The sequence below is a fragment of the Trichosurus vulpecula genome, chromosome 3 (genome assembly GCF_011100635.1).
Source record: "Trichosurus vulpecula isolate mTriVul1 chromosome 3, mTriVul1.pri, whole genome shotgun sequence".
NCBI lineage: Eukaryota > Metazoa > Chordata > Mammalia > Diprotodontia > Phalangeridae > Trichosurus > Trichosurus vulpecula.
In genome coordinates this window covers 286,597,616-286,610,530 of record NC_050575.1, presented here as the reverse complement: position 1 = coordinate 286,610,530, position 12,915 = coordinate 286,597,616, and the positions used below count along the sequence as shown (strand labels likewise).

Genomic DNA, 12,915 nt, shown 5'->3' with positions numbered 1-12,915 from the left:
ATCACATTCGAGCAATATATTGACTAGGGTTCTGATGTATCCAGAAACAGTTTCTGTGCCACCATCACACATTATTTTTTAAATATTTTTCCTAATTACATGTAAAGATATTTAAAAAGCTTTTGAGTTCCAAATTTTCTCCTTCCCTCCTTCACCTCCCCTCTCTCTGAGATGGTAAACAATTTGATATAAGTTATATAGGTGCAATTATGCAAAACACACTTCCATATTAATCATGTCATCACACATTCTTGAGCATTTTCCTATCCACCTTCATTTTATAGATGAGGAAACAAAATGTAAACTGTTGTTTTCTGTTTTAAAATCTAGTGCCCTTTCCACTTTAAATAATTTCCTCTCCATTCCTAGACTTCATAAACTTCATGGACAAAAAAGGGGTGGTGGTGGAAATCATCCTTGTGAAAGTATTGTGAGAAAGAGATAACAGAAATGAAGAGAAATCTGTGGAATAAACGCACAAGTTGTATTGTCAGGCAACATGTCAGTTGTGTGTTTTTCACCAAGATTGAAACAGGAAATAGTGTCACCCAGGCAACAGTCTGCTATCCAGGACCAGTGGTATCTAGGACCCCAGGCAAACAGTGAACACTTCAGCCTACCCACTGAAAACAAGTCAATCTTTTTCTTTCATAGAATGGTCTGTTTTTCTGTTTCTTTTGGGTGGGGGTTAGGGAGGAGTTCTGTGGATTCTGGAAGTCAAGAGGAAAAAGGGAGATGTCTGTGTTATAACACTCTTCTGGTTTAGCAGTTCGAGAGAGAGAGAGAGAGAGAGAGAGAGAGAGAGAGAGAGAGAGAGAAAGGAAGGCAGAAAAGAAGGAAGGAAGGAAGGAAGGAAGGAAGGAAGGAAGGAAGGAAGGACGGAAGGAAGGAAGGAAAAGAAAGTAAGACTTCTGCTAGGGAAAAGATGTACAATTCCTACATGACTCAGATTCCAAAGTCTTTAAACCCTTGACTTCAAGGTAGACATTTTGTAAGTGTGTTTGGCACTTTAAAAGAATACCTAAGGCATCGATAACATCTGTTTTCCCATTTTTTAATGCTGAAATGAAATATAGTTCTGAATTGGAAAAAGGCTAGCATGAGTTGTGGGCTCTGATCCACAAACTCATGCTACAAAGGAGCTGCAAAGTGATTACAACTCCTACCTATAGTCTCAGAGGTAGGATTACTCTTTCACAAAGAAAAGAAAGAAATCTATGGGAAATCATTCCTGCATGGCATTTATTATTTTGGACCTCTCAGCTAGGTCATGTGAAAAACCCAATACATACTAAAATCTTGGGAAGCTTCAGAAGCCTGGTGAATTAGTCCCTTGGTGACTTTATAAAAGCTTTGTACTGTTAGATGATGATCTCAGAATTCACATTCTGTACAGTAAATTTGAGTCCTATAATTTCAACAAAATGAGCTCCCTCTGCTTTTTTTGAGACTAGGTCTCCCTAACTCTCCAGGCTGGAAGTTTAACCGCCACTCATGGACCTGATCCTAATACTGATAAGCTGGGAAGATTTTTCCTGAATATTTGCTTGGTGGCCCCCTCCCCACTTCCTCCCTTCCCTAAGGGATCATGTACTTAGTGCAGACACCCGCTCAGCATTAGCCCTACAGCAGCTCAAAATGACTGAAGTCAATTAATCCACCAGCCCCAGCATCCTCATAGCAGGAATTACAGGTGTGGGCCACTACAGTGCAAGCTTCCTTTCTTGAGCCACGTTTATCTATTTCTGCTACAACAGGAAGCGTATATAAACAGTAAAGGATGGGGATGGGATGTTAAACAACAAGGGTAATGTGGAAGGAAAAAAAAGCTGTTCCTGGGTCCCAGTGGTCACTGAAATATTACTTCTTTTTCTGTGAAAGGGGTAGGGGTGTGTGTGTGTGTGTGTGTGTGTGTGTGTGTGTGTGTTATAAATAGCTTTTAGCAGACAAAAAATCCTGTTCAGTGGAAGCCACCTGGAACACTCCCCAAAGCAAAGAGTATTTCCTGGCTTAGAAAAGAGAACACAAATTTTTTCAATGGAATCCATTTCAGCAGATTTGGATAGCAGGTGGATGAAATGGCCTCATACTTTTCCTAACTCCAACATTCCCCCACTCCAGCATTACCCAGCATTTTAAAATTTATATAAATTGAGGCTAGAGGCCTTGATAATGATCATGCCAGATCTTCCACTCCTGGATCAGGTAGCAGAGAAGAAAATCAGGGGGCCAACAGAAGCCATTTCCTATGGTGGTTGACCACCCTCAAATTAATGCTTGCTTATTGAGAGAATCCTCATGCCTAGGGAACTCCCTCTCCAGTCTGATTCAGAGACAGAAGCTACAGAAACACCTTCATGAGGTTAGTTCCTGAAGAGATCATATTTCTAAATCAGGTATCCTAAAAAGGATCAAGTCTGACTTCCCAACTAGTCTGATGTATGGTAAGGAGAAGCCTCTGGCCTCTTGATTTGGGTGCCATACGTGCAAATCTCCTGACTTTCCTGTTGGGTTTCCATCTTAAATGTTCAGGGTGCCATGATTCTTCACAGCAAAGTTTACTGCGCCATAAGAAAAGCATGTTTAAGAACAACTGATCTCATCCAATTCCATCATTTATAAATGAGGAAAACCAAGGCTCAGAGATGTCAATTGTCTTACTCAGGATGACACAGGAAGTTGGTGGAAGAACTGGGATTTGCACTTAGGCCTTCAGAAGCCAATCCCCATGCTCTTTCCATTGTACCAATATGGCACAAGGCCCCACATCTCAGAAAACATGTTGGTATCCAAACCTCACCACCACTTGATAATAAAATCAAGTTGTTACAATATAAGCTTGATTTTTTAGTTTCTTTCCAGAAGACTCTAGCTTCCAGATACATTGGTTAAAGGTTTATGCCCATCAAATTTTGTTCTTTCAGATCGTGTGGCAACTTGCCCAAGCCCTTTCAATTCTCGCTAAGCTTTCTGGGCTCATGGAGTAACAAGTCTCATAGCAGCTGCTGCCAATAATCATCCCACAAGAGGGCTGGAAATTCCTCATTGGAAACCCCCACATCCTTCTCATTTCCTTGGCAGCTTCACCCTAACAACTGGTACCCTCCCTCCACAGGGCTCTGCAGAGATGACTTGCACCTTTGGTTCATTCTGCAAACAACCAATCTGTATGGTTTGCTCATGGAACCAACAACCCGTGTCCAGAGAGATGGAAACAGAATTTTTGCACCCCCTGACCTTGTTAGCAATGTATTTCTCTAACCTTTCCCCAGACTATTGTTGTGCTTTTCTTCCCCAGTGGGAATCAGGATTTGATTTGAATTCAAAATTCTTTCATCAACTGTCTCTCAGGATCATGGCATCACAAATATAATATATAAACCAAGAAACTATATAAAGAAACATTCTCTAGCTCTGAAAATAGAAGTTAATAATTTCTTGACTTGTCTTAGTGATGATTTCATCCTTCATTGGTAAAGGAACCAGCAAGGATAACTTCTATTCTGGATCAGATTCTCCAGAGGCAGCATGGCTTAGTGGATAGGATATTGGCCTTGAATTCAGCAAGATTTGTGTTCCAATCCCACCATAGATACTTTACTAGCTTTGTGACCCTTGGCAAGTCACTTGAGTTTTTCTCTGCCTTAATTTTCAGACTTTATGGCCTTTCAGACCCCTTTCATTTTTAAATCAATGATCAATCTAAAACAGGAAAAAACTGGTTACTATGATAGAAATGATGGGAACCTTCCAAGGAAGAGACTCTTAAGGGTTTTTGATAACAAAGGGGAGGACAGTTGGGCCTGGTATGACATGCACCAGGGATTTGGGGAGAGCAGAATTAAATAGTTTAGGGAAGACAATTCAAGAGGAATAGGAAGTTTTCAAGAATGAATTTATGGAGATACAAAAGAAAAAGTTTTCATGATGAAGGAAAAGTGGAGATATCTAAAGAGACGTGTAGAGATAGAGAGAATGCATCAGCCAACTTTTATCTTTAAGAAATTTTTTTAAAAATGGGATTAGCTTGAACTCATCAAAGTCACCTAATATTATCTCCTTAATAATCTTCACTACCAACTCCTTATTCCCCATTTTAAACATTTCATATGTGTACACATACACACACATGCACACACACACACACAAACACACACAATTTACTTTTACTTTTATTCTGAATTTGCCAAATAGAACAAAATGAACATTTCCCTAGGTAGCAGAGAACAGAAGGATAGGATTGTACATGAAACTGTGGATTTCTTATGGAGAGCTTACCTTTCTTGTTAAGCATGATAAATTCAACAGGTAGATTTTCAAAGCTATCCTGCTGTCTATAATTCCTTCTCCCAAGCTTTTGTATTCTTCATCCTCTTTATCCATCCTTGAAGAGTTCAAGTCACTGGGCTTAGATATGCTTCATCCCAGGGCACTAAAAGAATTAGCAGTTGTGATAGATGAGCTGTTTACAGTGAGCAAGGCAGCATAGTATCAGCGAGAAGGCCCTGGACTGGGAATCAGCAAAGCCTGGGTTCTAATCCCACCTCAGAGACATACTAGCTGTGTGACTCTGGGAAAGTCACTCAATTTACCTGTGCCTCAGTTTCCTCATCTGTAAAATGGGAGGGATTGGGCTTGATGGTCTTTAAGGTTCCTTCCAACTAAATCTATGACCTTCTCATTGTTGGAAGACCATGGAGAATAACAGAAGTGCCGCAGGAGTGGAGGAAGGCAAATATTGTCCAGATTTTCACAAAAAGGAGTCTGAGCACTATAAGCCAGTGAGCTTGTCGATATCTGGCAAAATTCTAGAATTCTTACGTGGCTAGTTAGTAAACATCTAGAAGAGGAAATGGTGAGATCACAAAGAGCTAGCCTGGCTTCATCAAGAGTTGGTCACTCCAGACTCAATACGTTTCTGTTTTTGACAGAATTACTAGTTCAGGGCAATGCTTACAGATGTGATCTATTGGATTTTAGCAAAACCTTTAGTAAAGTGCATTATGCTATTCTTTTCGGACAAGAAAGAGACATGGGGAATAGATGACATTAGTTAGGTGGTTTTGGAGATGTGTTGAAAAGTCAGATCCAAAGATTCGTCATTAATGGTTCAATGTCCGCTAGGAAGGAGGTCTGCAGCAGAGAGTGACTATTGGCCTGGTGCTAGTCAACATTTATATCAATCATTTGGATAGGGGTATAGGTAGCATCCTTATTAAGTCTGCAGGTGACACAGAGCTAGAAAGGAGAGCCAACTCACTGGGTAATAGAATCAAGCTCCAAAAGAGATTATAATAAACTAGAAGCCATTTAATTTGATTCTTTTATTTCATAGATTATGTAACTGAGGCCTAGAGAGGTTAAGTAATTTGCCGAGGTCAAATTTCTAGTGAAGTGGCAGACTTGAGATTTGAACCCAGGTCTTCTGACTCTAAATTCAATATATCATGATGCCTCTCATAAATCTAAAAAGATGAAATTGAATAGAAATAAATAGAAGATAAAGTCAATAACCACTTATTAAGTGCTTACTATATGCCTAGCACTGTGCTAAGTACTAGGGATACAAAAAGACAAAATACAAAATACAAAATTAGTCCCTGACCTCCTTCATTTACCTTTGGCCCCATCTTCTCCAGTCTTCTTCAGCAGATTGCCCCCACCCTCATCCTCCCTCTCTCTTATCTTCCCTACTGCCCATAAGCTTATCTATATCTCTTCCAACCTTGAAAGTCCTTCACTTGATCCTTCTCTCCCTTCAAGACATTGTCCTGTTCTCTTTGTGACTAAACTCCTTGATAAATCCATCTACTCTTGGTGCTTCCTCTTCCTCTCCTCTCACTCTCTTCTAAACCCTCCGTGACCTGGCTTCCAGCCTCATCATTCAACTGAAGCTGCTCTCTCCAAAGTTACCAGTGATTTCTTAATCACCAAATCTAATGGCTTTTTTCTCAATCCTCATCCTTCTTGACCTCTCTGCAGCCAGTGACAGTATTGATCGCCTGCTTCTCCTGGATACTCTCTCTTCTCTAGAGTTTTTGTGACATTTTCTCCTGGTTCCCCTGTCTGACAGTTCTCTCTCAGTCTTCTCTGTTGGTTCCTTATCCATGTTTTGTTCTTTAAGCATGGGTATCCCCCTATTCTCTGTCCTGAGTTTTTTTCCCTTTCACTTTATATTATCTCACTTGGTGATCTCATTAATTCCCATTGGTTCAGCCATCATCTCACTAAAGATGATTTCCAGATTATGGATCCAATCCTAGTCTCTCTCCTGAGCTGTAGTCTTGCATAATCACCTTTTGGGCACATTGAACCGATGTTTTATAGCTATCTCAAACTTAACGTATCCATAATAGATCTTAATGGCTTTCCCTCCCAACCCACTCCTAATTCCGAACTTCTCTATTACTACTGAGAGCACCACCATACCCTCTAGTCACCCCAGCTCACAGTCTCTGGGTTATTCTCAATTCCACATCAAAGTCACCCCACATATCTATGACTAAATCTTGAAATTTCTACCTTAATAAGATCTCTTTTATATTCCTTTCTTATTGTTCTTACACCTGTCACCCTAGTTCAGGTTCTGATCAACTCTTAACATACCATTGCAATAGCATTCTAGCTGGTCTCCTGACTTCAAGTCTCTCCTCATGCCAACCCATCCTCCACTCACCTTCCAAGGTGATATTTCTCTAAAAACAACTAACTTTATCTATATTACTCCCCTGATCAATGAGCTCCAGGTGTTCCCTATCACCTGAAAGATCAAGTATACAATCCTCTGTAAGTCATTTAAAGTCTTTGTAGCCTGTCCCCTTCCTTCTTTCCCAATCTTCTTACACTTTATTGCACTCTGCACTCTGTGATTCTGCTACACTAGCCACTTGCTAATCCTCAAATATGATACTCTGCCTCTTAGCAACCTCTGAACTGGCAATCCCCCATTCCTGAATGCATTCCCTCTTCACTTCTGCCTTTACATTTCCTTGGCTTCTTCCAACACTCAGCTCAAATCCTACATCTTCTAGCCCTCCTTGCTACCAGTGCCTTCTCCTCCATAGTATCATCCATCCGTTTGTACCTAATTTTTTACATATTGTCTCTATCTTTAGAATATGAATTCCTTGAGAGTAGGGGCTGTTTTTAGGGGCCTTTCCTTGTATCCCCAGCACTTAGCACAATGCCTGGAAAATAACAGGTGCTTAATAAATGCTTGTTGACTGACTGAATAACTAGTGGAGGAGACAACATGTAAATAACTAGATGCATATAAAATCTCAAATTTTTTCTCTCCCTCTCTCTCTCTCCTTCCTCCCTGCCTCTCTCTCTTTCTGTCTCTCTCTCCCTCCCTCCGCCTTCTCTCTCTCCTCTGCCATCCTTCTCCCTCCCTCTTTCTTTTGAAGCTTGTGCCCTTAGTGATTTCAAAATTATGTTACCGCTAGTGTAAACATCTTCTGTGTTCTGATCGAGCTATTCTTCGTCAGAGAGGCATCATGGTATATAGGATAGTGTGCTCTTTAAAGTCAGGAGGACATGGACTTAAATCCCACATCAGACACACTCTCTCTCTCTCTATTGGACGGGTCACACGATCATGCTGAGCCTCCATATCCTTACCCATTAAAATGGGTACAGTAATAAAGCCCACCTCCCCAGGCTGCTGTGAACATCAAATGAGATAATGCATATAAAGTGTTTTGCACTATGTAAAATTGAGCTCCTTTTGCAGTCTTCATCTTCTTAAGAGTCATTTCCACTTACTTTTATAGCCCTTCAAGTACAAGTAACATCTTTAAAAAGGAGAATAGTTTGCTGTGGACACATTGACAGATCGTTTACATTTTCTGTCCATTTGTGGGTTTCCTTACAGTTTTTTAGATTGGCTTGAAATGGTTTAACTGAGCCTCATGTCAAATTTGGCGTAGGCTCATCCTCTGTACCCCTAGTGCTTTGTACTCTTTTCTGAGGTGACATTGAACACAAAGGATAACAGTAGGGTAGTGACTTGTCCCTGGACCATTTCTATTTTTATTTCATTGAATATAAGATGGAAAGAGAAAAGGATAATAATGACAATGATGATAAATAATAATACTAATAAATAACAGAAATTCAATCTGACCACACCAAATAAGCTATTGGTATTAAATAATGGGAAAAGCCACAAATGTAAAGATGTTTACTTTAGCATAGTTTTTTACAGATTAAATAGCAGAAGTAATCACCACCATGAGGAAGACGTAAGAAACCATTTTAGTCAAGAAATATTCAGTCAAGAAACAGTTATTAAGTGCCTGCTATGTGCAGGCACTGTGCTAAGTGCTGGGTAAGGAAGCACTATTTGCCCAGAGGAGAAATATGACAGTCAAGGACAATGCTTGATTAGAATATAAACAAATTTGTAAAAAATGATTGAGAATGTTCTAAAAATTATGCTCAATATCAGGATGATTTTAAGGTGAGGGTCATGGATTAGTGAGCTCAATGCAATATAATACAATATAAAAATAAGGTAAATACAATAAACATTTATTAAACAACTACTGTATGTATAGCATTGACCTTAGCTCTGGAGGAGATAAATATTCATATGGAATGGGGCCATGGAGCTTATATTCTAGTAGACTGTCCTGATGCCAGAACTTTGGCTGTAGGAAAATCACCAGTCATATCAAGTTTGTGACAGGGATGTGTTGGAGCCAGTTCATTCTGGCTCCCTAGAGTTGATTGTTAAATTTTCAACGTGAAAATTTACACTTCGGAAATTGGATAGGACTTAATTTAATGTTTTGTTGGTTGTTTAGACTAAAGGAAGTGATAGTGAAAATGTAATTAATACAGATTAGACTTAGACATGTGTCCTACGTATTTTTCCCCCAGCGAATCCACTGTTAAATATTTGCTGGTACATCCACTGCTTTTGGGTGATGTACTTTAAGGAAATACCAAATTGCTACTTGGCAGGCTGGGTTGGCCTTAAGCACATCACTTTCTCTCCTTTCCACTTCAGGGCAAACATTAAGGGGAAAAATCTACCATTTTAAATGACCAGAAGGGAAAGAAAGAAAAAGCTCATCTCAAGTCCAGTTTTCAGAGTATTAGGGTAGGTTGAAGGAAAGAACATGGTGTCATTGATATCTGAAAGTGTTTATTATTTTTGATCCAAAATGATTCCCAACCACCAAATAATATTTTTTGACCAGTGTTGTTAATTTCCTTTCCCAAGATCGGTAATCGTATTTTCTTGGAAAGATTAATTGGGGGTAAGACATTTACAGAAAGTATGATGATTGGTGACCTGTTCTGACAGACACTGGAACCAGCAGGAGCACTATGAAGGAAAAACAGGCTCATGTAAGTAACATCAAACCTGCACAAATTGGCCATTGTAGTCTGGGGCTATGCTACCTACAAATAGGGCCAGATCACTGAGGCAATGAATGCTCAGAAACAGAAATATCACATGGCTATTGGACTGACCCAAATGCTTCATATTTTTTTCTTTTGCAGAACTGTCTCAATAAACAACAGCTCCTATCTGCTATCCGTCAAATGCAACAGTTGTTAAAGGGCCAAGAGACCCGCTTTACAGAAGGGATTCGCAACATGAAGAACCGGCTGACCATGCTCCAGAATTCTGTTAACAAAGCTGTTCCAGATGTCCCAGCAGGTAAGATGGCAAACCAGCAACTAGCTGCTGTAAAGCAGTGATGCTGGCATCTGTGGTTTTTTCCAAGTGCTATGATAACTTTAAATTTGTTTTTCTTTCGCAAGGCATCTATTTGGTCCTTGATTACATTGACCCAATTTTGAAGATGTTGCCAAATAGCTCTGGTATAGCAGAAAGATCAATGGATCTTAAGATAGGAAGACCTGGGCTCAATTCCTGGGTTTACTCTTTTCTACCTATGTGATACTTATTGAAAGGAAAAAAACCTGCCCCCCAAAAAAACCCTGTGCCTCAGTTTCCCTATCTGTAAGATAGGCATAAATATAAGATCCATATTACTTGTTTTGCAGGGATGTTGTGAGGAAAAGTGCTTTGTAAGCCTTAAACTGCTATACCAATATGTTATGATGATTGTTGTTATTGTTATTATATTTTCACAGGCATTTAACTCTTCAAGAAGAAATAGTGTAATAAAGAGAGTACTTGGGTTTAAATTTTGGTTCTCTTGCTACTTGTGTTCCTTTCAGCATGTCACTTAATCTCTGTTGACCTCAGTTTTCTCATCTGTAAAGTAGGACATTTGTTCTATGATCCCCAAGATTCTTTAAAGCTCTAATGCATGACTTCTTGTCTAATTTGTGGAAAGGCATTAGATCTTAGCACAGCAGTTGTCTGGTGTCTTCTTCCCAATGGATCCAAACAGCTCCCTTGTCCTGGAAGTGAACACATCCATTGTCCCCCTCAGCAATGGAAACACATCATTATCTAGAAAGATGACGGGTTGGGAAACTATACAATAAATGCAATATAATATAATATAATAATATAAAAATACAATAAAACTTTAAAATATAAAAACCAATATAACAAAATATGATATAATAAAACTTTAGAGGTTGCAGGACAGATTTGGCCCTTGAGTTTACCAACTCCTGATCTAGATGCTTGGCTGATATAGCAAATATGAGTGAATAAGAAGTAGGAAACAGGAAAGGAAAAAAAATACTCTGGCATCTGGAAGTATCCTGTTTCTGTCATCACAGATTCCATGTCATGGACCACATGGTTTAGTGGAAAAGTCCAAAGGTCTGCAGGGTTTCAAATTCTTGGTCTGCCAATTACTAATTTAACCTCTCTGGATCTCATTATCTCTTTCTCTCTATCTGTATGTGGCCATTGAAGTAGGTGACCTCTGATCCTTTGACACTTACTATGTGACCATGGTCAAGTCACATAACCTCTATTTGCCTCAGTTTCCTTAACTGTAAAATAAAGATATAATAGCACCTACCTCTCAGGGCTGTGGTGAGGGTCAAGTGAAATAATATTTGTAAAGCACTTAGCACAGTGCCTGGCACATGGTAGGTACTATATAAATGCTATCTGTTATTTTATTAACTTTAATTAATAATAATAATACCTTGGAACTGTGGAAGTACCCTGCACATAACTATACTACAAAGGTCCTTATTTTGTTGTTGGAACTCCCTCCACCTCAGAGATCACAAGCTCTCCATGCTCATGAATTGGGCTGGCTGAAAAAAAATCTCCCTTAGGCTAGACTTCCTGTGATCAGCCTCTATGAACTTAACTAGAGCTGGTCCTTGTATAGCAGATGAAGGAGTAATGCACTTGACCTAGCAGGGTTAAATAGGGTCTGGGTATGACCACACTCATTTATAGGTCAGACACCCTCAGCCTGCCGTTTAACACCAAGGTGATTCCCACAGTGGCTGTGGCTGCTATGAATATGCCAGTGTAGTTCTGAATCGCAAAATATAACAGACCCTCTCCACTGAAGGTGAAACCAAAATGTTTATTCAAACACCAGAAAAGCAAATCCATCTTAGTAACAAAGAAACCCATACACATTATCAATGTGGGGGCACCGACATCCCCAAGCCTTCCCTCTGTTGGGGCCTTCCCACAAACAAGGGCACAATCACTTCCTCTCTCACTTACCCTAGCTGTTGCTCTGTGTCTCTCTCTTCCAGCTTGGACTATTCTGTCTCATTTCCTGCTCCATCCCTTCCTGCTCCACCCCTTCTCTTCCAAACACAGGCTCCATGTGACTCAGGCTCCATGTGACTCAGACTCATGTGACTAAGACTCACATGACTCAGGCAGGTCACACAGGCCTATTAATGAATGGGAAAGATCTTCCCATTTTCATTAACCTAACAACTCATAATCATATAGTTTCATTTATCCTCTCAAGTTCTCTAATTGGAGTCTGTTGTGAGAATGAATTTCTTCTTAGTAACCTTACAATCTCTTTCATTTATCAGTTAATCGACTTGAACTCCAGCTCAGCTAATTAAATATTAGTTATTTAATAAAATGGATAAAATTCCTTTCCCAATACTTAACTATAATTGAATAAATATTGAAATTACTGAATGTAGAAAAGTTATAAATGGGTAAAAGCAATAAAAAGCATAAAGACATATATAACTACTTATAATATTTTGGTGATGACTAATGTCATGGTCAGTTGTGCCCTCAATATAACAGTAATGGACATGTCTGGAAATTCAGTTTAACTTCATTAATCTATACTAATAAAAGTCTCTAAAGAATCTTAATATTTCTATTAAAGATTAGTCTTTTTTCCTTCATCTTCTCTTCAGTAATCATAGAAAATAATCTTTTAAAATATGTTGTATTTGTCACTTCCTCATAGATTCTTCACAGAGTTCTCTTTATAATTTTTTAATAATACTAATTAAAATAGTTACAATAAGAAGGAAGTTTTTCCTCACCTCCTTCCTGTCTGTCTTCTTCACAGATACCTCACAGATCCTCATGCATCACAGATAAAAAAAAAACCTTCTTCTTGATTCTGTAGAGAGAAGTACTTCCTATTGAGTTATCTACTCAACTGTCACTTTGAGACTGACAGCGCAAACTGCTTTTCTTGCAACAATTCACATGACTTCAATACAGAGACAGTAGTTGTATCTATAATCTAGGTGAGATAGGCATTCAAAACAGGAGTTATACTTGTGGGACAATACAGTCTGTCCCCAGGGCTGAGTTTCCTAACGGAAGACCTGTTCGGACCTTCCAGAGCTTAGGCTCTGTTGGTATTGGTGATGGAATCCTAGGGTCCCCACACCCCATGGAGACTTTAGAGGAGGATTTTAGCATAGGTCTCAACATAGTGGATGTTTAAAAAACATCATGATAATCTGTAAAAGGGGAGACATTTAGATGAAATGATCTTGAAGATCTCTTGTAGT

At 39.2% G+C, this 12,915-nt stretch overlaps 1 protein-coding gene across 1 annotated transcript in view; it reads left to right on the top strand.

Moving 5' to 3' along the window:
• Nucleotides 1–12,915, top strand: part of FBLN7 (fibulin 7) — a 77,296-nt gene that overhangs the window by 34,508 nt on the left and 29,873 nt on the right. Inside the window, exon 2 of the mRNA XM_036747989.1 lies at nucleotides 9,514–9,673. Coding sequence (XP_036603884.1) covers nucleotides 9,514–9,673 — 160 coding nt within the window. The remainder of the gene's footprint in view (nucleotides 1–9,513; nucleotides 9,674–12,915) is intronic.